Source organism: Carex rostrata, chromosome 12 (assembly GCF_964058835.1).
Source record: "Carex rostrata chromosome 12, lpCarRost1.2, whole genome shotgun sequence".
NCBI classification, from domain to species: domain Eukaryota; kingdom Viridiplantae; phylum Streptophyta; class Magnoliopsida; order Poales; family Cyperaceae; genus Carex; species Carex rostrata.
Genome location: NC_135929.1, coordinates 5,550,190 through 5,555,265, shown reverse-complemented (window position 1 = coordinate 5,555,265; position 5,076 = coordinate 5,550,190). Strand labels below are relative to the sequence as shown.

Here is a 5,076-nt window from a genome sequence, read left to right as displayed (position 1 = left end):
AGAACCCAAAAAATAAGCAAAATCAGTAATATTATAAGACTATCTGCCCTTGCTCACCAGACAATGTGACAGACTGACAGTACACAGTACACAGGGATCCACAGTATTTATATAATAACAAAGTTTTTATTTTTATTGAACACTTGTGGTCAAAGTTTATAGCAGAGTCTAACCTATACAACAACAATAATCTAAGTAATCACAACTCCAAACTAAAAAGAACAAATAGTGAGTGTATTAATAGAGAGTACCATATTTTGGTGAGCTGCACCTGCCAGCCTGCAATTTGATCATTTGTAGCCCCACAAATAATAATAATTGTGCTAACAGCTACCTGTACTATTCTTCAAAGACAATTAGAATGAGAAAATATGTTATTTGTTTTTTTTCTTTTTTTTGACTGATCATTGTATGTTAATTATGAAATGGTTTGTTTTAAAAATCAAATTAACCAAAATATTCAAGCATTGTACCTTTTGTTCAAGCACACCAAAAGTTGAGTATCAATCAACCATAAACAAAATAATATTTAAGCCATCTTTCTGTTATTAACACTAAGACAACATTCAGATCGACATGAAGATAACAACATCTGTTGGAACTGCGGTTCAGTTATTTTATTTTATTTTATTTTTTTATTCTTCATGTACTGGTGCATTGCCAAATTTGTCATAGCAAAGAATTTCAAGAATAAAATTTCCACTTCTTTAATAGAGGGGCATTATATGTTTGGTTGCATCTTAGGAGCACTCTTTCACAACAGAGCAAAATTGCCAAACTATAAGAAAGAAAAAGGAAAAATTAAGACATTGTCTTCAGCTTTTTCAAGTTACACGCTTTGGGTCTTACAATTTGTCAACATTTTCCAGAAATACTACTCTCTGATAAAGAACACCATAGTAGGCACTGCACCGAAATCCGCTAATTCATATCTGGAGGAACAAGCATTCCAAATCCGCGTTTCAATACTTCAATCCTATATCAAAAGAAATTGCACAATGAATGCAGGAAAAAATCATGTTTAAAAAAAAATATAAAGACATTAATAAACTAAATCCCATTCTTTACTAAATGGGTATAAGGGTATACTAATACTGTGATAATGCATACCTCTACAAACTGGACTTTGACGGTCCTTACTTATTCCTTTTCACAGAACCCAAAACTAGAACCCCAGTTATACATTTGAAACCCAATTAATGACAAAATCAGACTAAATAGACAGATCCAACAGGTAGGGAATCTCAACCGTTCAAATTTTTTCCTGCGTGAATCTCAATGGAGTAAGTTTTTCAGGAATGAATCTCAACGAAGACCAACGGTTGGGATCGGAATAACAAGTTCCTGTTATTAGATTTATTTCCAACAGGTAGCGCACAGCACACTTGACAAGAACAGTACTTTATCCAGACTAGGTTGTTCTTCTTGGTGCTATTTGACCAACAACACTACATAGGAAACATTAGGAACAAAACTTACGTGGGAGCAAGCTTGCCGAGGTTACGGAGCTCCCGCCCAGTTCCCTCATCTACAACCTTTCCCGACATCTCTATCACGTAAGAACGACCAGAGACAGATGGAAGGCCTCTTCCCACAAGCACGTCCAGGTCTTTCTGGTGGAGTTCTCGGCCGTTTACCAACACACCGGTGGTCCCACCAGCGCAATTTTGCAGCATCGGGTAATTAAAATCCTTGATGAACGGCTGTGTCAAGATTCACAAAAAAATTTGTTATGTTGGAGATGCAAAAATCGTATTAGTAGCAGGTTGTGAACCTGAAAGATTGTTTCTCGTGGAGGGTGGTTAAAATTTAAGAATCAGACCGGTAACTGGTAATATGTTAATGTATACCTAAAAAAGTTCTTTCTAAAAAGGACAATTACTGGTATTGTTGGTATAGGAAATGACAAATAAAACTTAAGTGGTAGTCATAATAAATTACAAAAAGTGACTTACAGGGATGATGCCAAGGCATTGATGGCCCATGACGCCCCAAAATCCCGCACGGTGATCATACCTAATCAGAATAGTAATTTTATATTATAAACAACACGATAGCCACAATTATTTTTTTATTTTAAAAAAAAAGGCACAACTTTATGCATAAACCAACAAAACTCCAGAAATACCAGGTATAAAGCTAGAAAATGAGAGATACCTAACCCACCCTCATCACCCCTAAACATTATTTCCAAAAAAGAAAAAAACATAACTGCCCTCCATTGTTTCTCTGTAAAACAAGAAAATTAAATGATAATGAGGGAAAGGACTTGTACAGGTAATATTCCCCCACTGTTTGAGAAGAATAATTAAAATACTGTTCACATTACAGTGTTATAAATGATAATTTTCATGTCTCAATAGTAAAAGTAAAAGAATTAAAATCACACTTACCAGTAATCACCAGGATCTATCGGTCCCGCCTTCTTCTCAGCCCGCTTAACTGCTCGATCCGAAATAGGGCGGCCATTGACCCAAACCCTACATTTCGCTCTCTCAGCCGAACGGTTGAACAAACGTCTCTTAACTAACCCTCCAAAGAATGAATCTCCATTCTTGCCACTCAAACTTTGCTCTTCATCTAATCTCACATCGAAGGAGCCCCTACCAGATTCCCTAAAAGAACTTGAATTGATTGAATGTGAATTGACGGAGTCAACCTCAGATGTGACATCAGTATCTCCAACGGAGTTTTCCATTTCCTCCTTGTTTTCAGTATTTCCATTAGATGCCACTGTGTCTGCCGAGCTTTTCTCGACTTCCACTGGGGCATCTTCAATGGGCATCTCCATTTCTTCCATGTTTCCTATGCTTTCATTTAGAGATGTGTCAATCAAGTTATCCTCTCCATGTGCAGTCGACATCTCAAAATCATCCTTCACTTCAATCTCAACAGGTTCAGTGGACCTATCCATTTCAGCCTTCATCTCCAATTCTTCACTAACTGAAGTAACACCAAGATTTTCACCAGGAAGCGGTGCATCTGCCAACTGGTGAATCTCAACTGCCTTTTTAACATCTTCAATGCAACTCTCAGTTTCATTTTTTTCCAAGTCTTCAACCATGTTTCTCTCTCCAGCATCTTCTGATGTTTCATTTACTGAAACATCTCGAGCCTCATATGTACCAAATGAACCTTCTAGAATGTCTCTCCCATTCATATCTCTTTTGGGGGTCTCAGTATCGCTCGACCCGTAGGGATATTCTCTCTCCTCAAAGTCATGGCTTGTAGAGAGAGGCACTGGCTTGATGTCCTTAGAATAAACCATTTCCCGTGAAAATTTACTCGAGCTCCCATAATTCCAATTTTTAAAGGACCCAATCAAATGATTTTCACTAAAATTATGTTTTCCTTTTGGAAAGTTGAGACCAATTACCTCTGAGCAAGACCCACATCTATATTGCGGGCTTCTTTTGTTCCTATTGAAAGCAATTCCTGAGGGAAGTTGCAACAATGCAAAACATGCATCACAAATTGCAAAAGGAGATGCTCCATTCATAGGCAGATATGACCGTTTCGCTCTTCTCTTAAGGCTTTCCGCTCTAGAAGAATAGACAGGGGCATTTATTACTGATCTTTGGTCATAGTCTTGCAAACCCAACAATGATCTTTGGGCTGGAGCAAAATACGAATTATCCTCTAATCTATGGGGCGAATCACCATAATTACTACAACTAGCATTGTTCTCCCTCGACCTCATTGAATATTGCATGGACGGATCTCGAGGCACTCGAACCTTTCTATATTTCTCATTAAAAGACTGGGCTCTATTTTCCCCGTGCAAATAGTGCCGGTTCAGAGAATGCACGTGGTGAGGAGAGAAGTGGTTTCCCGGCGAGCGTGCTTCTGGGAAAGCACTTGCATGGTTTTGGTGGTGCCCAAACGACGAAGCGGAGAGAGTTCTTCTACTTACAGGTTGCAATGGCCTTTCTCTTGGCCTCTCAGAAATCTCGCATGAATGGCTGAGATGCTCTCTCAGTACATCCAGCTTTTGCAAGAGATCCTTTGGGTCTTGGTTTATAAGAAATAGGAGTTGGCTCATTAAATTTGGATCAAGGGGTGGTTTCTGTGAAAGATCTCTTCTCTCTTTCCTGTACTTGGAAGAGGAAGGAGGAAGGCCTCTGCTTGGCTCCATTTCTCTTAACCTTGGATCTCCATTGCCATACCTAGAAAAGAAAACTTTCTCTCTCCTCTCATCCATCAAATTTAAAACCACAAGGGATTTGTCTCTCTCTCTCTCTCTCTTGAATTCCACAAAATTCCAACTGCTTTAAATGACTCCTCTGGATTGTTTTATTCAACAAAGGCCGGGAAGTTTATTTGGCTGTTTTGCAGAAAAAAAAACATTTTCAGTAAAATTCATAAATAGGAGACTGAAGAACAATGAAGGGTTAGTAAGAGATCCTCCATTCAATTAGAAAATCACAAAATACTTTATATTTCAATTACCCACCAAACCCCAAAAGAAAACCACACTAGTACCTTAAACAATACACTAGAGAGAACGAACAGAGCGTAGATGACAACAATGTGTAACCCAAAGAAGAAAAAAAAATGCAACATTTGTAACAATAGAGAAATGAGGCGAATCTAGAGAGGAGAACACACCTAGAGCAACAGCATTGCGAGAATTGCAGAAGGATAGAATTACAGGGTCGATTTTAGGCCAGATACCTCAGTAGAAACTTCCGATTGTGTAGTTTAATTTGCTTGAGCTTCTGCCTTTTCTCCCATGGGAAAGCGTTTCGAGAAAGTAGGACTTGCTTTGAAAAAACAATGAATACTCCTCTGTAGAGAGAAAGAGAGAGAGAGAGGATTGCTGGACTATTTTGTTTGGTTTTGGATTGAAACTTTTAGAGAGAGATAGAGAGAAGAACTGTAGGAATGTACTAAAAGTTATGGGGTTTTTTGGTTTTCACACACAAAGAACTAAATTTCTCCAGTTTAATCAATTCAGGAAGTTCCGTTTTCATTCCTTTTTCGGAGCATATGATATAGTACTAAAGTAGTAATCTATGTTGAGAAAGGCGATGATGGGATTTTGTGTGATGAGATCTGAATATAGTTGTGGATTAT

The 5,076-nt window shown here is 38.1% G+C and overlaps 1 protein-coding gene across 1 annotated transcript; it reads right to left on the bottom strand.

The window, feature by feature from the left end:
• Nucleotides 1-682: 682 nt before the first annotated feature.
• On the bottom strand, nucleotides 683-4,863 carry LOC144562975 (uncharacterized). Its single transcript, XM_078312345.1, has 5 exons — nucleotides 4,609-4,863; nucleotides 2,394-4,324; nucleotides 1,956-2,016; nucleotides 1,480-1,703; nucleotides 683-976 (listed from the first exon to the last, which is right to left on the bottom strand). The coding sequence occupies exons 2-5, from the start codon at nucleotides 4,199-4,201 to the stop codon at nucleotides 922-924; spliced, it is 2,148 nt and encodes a 715-aa protein (XP_078168471.1). The 5' UTR covers nucleotides 4,202-4,324; nucleotides 4,609-4,863; the 3' UTR covers nucleotides 683-921.
• Nucleotides 4,864-5,076: the final 213 nt, after the last annotated feature.

Excerpts from the sequence above, each read along its gene's own strand:
- LOC144562975 (XM_078312345.1), bottom strand. The coding sequence starts at position 4,201 with ATGGATGAGAGGAGAGAGAAAGTTTTCTTTTCTAGGTATGGCAATGGA. Across the intron at positions 1,704-1,955 it reads AATGCCTTGGCATCATCCCT|CCGTTCATCAAGGATTTTAA; the intron begins GTAAGTCACTTT and ends ATCTTGACACAG. Across the intron at positions 977-1,479 it reads CTCGGCAAGCTTGCTCCCAC|GATTGAAGTATTGAAACGCG; the intron begins GTAAGTTTTGTT and ends CTTTTGATATAG.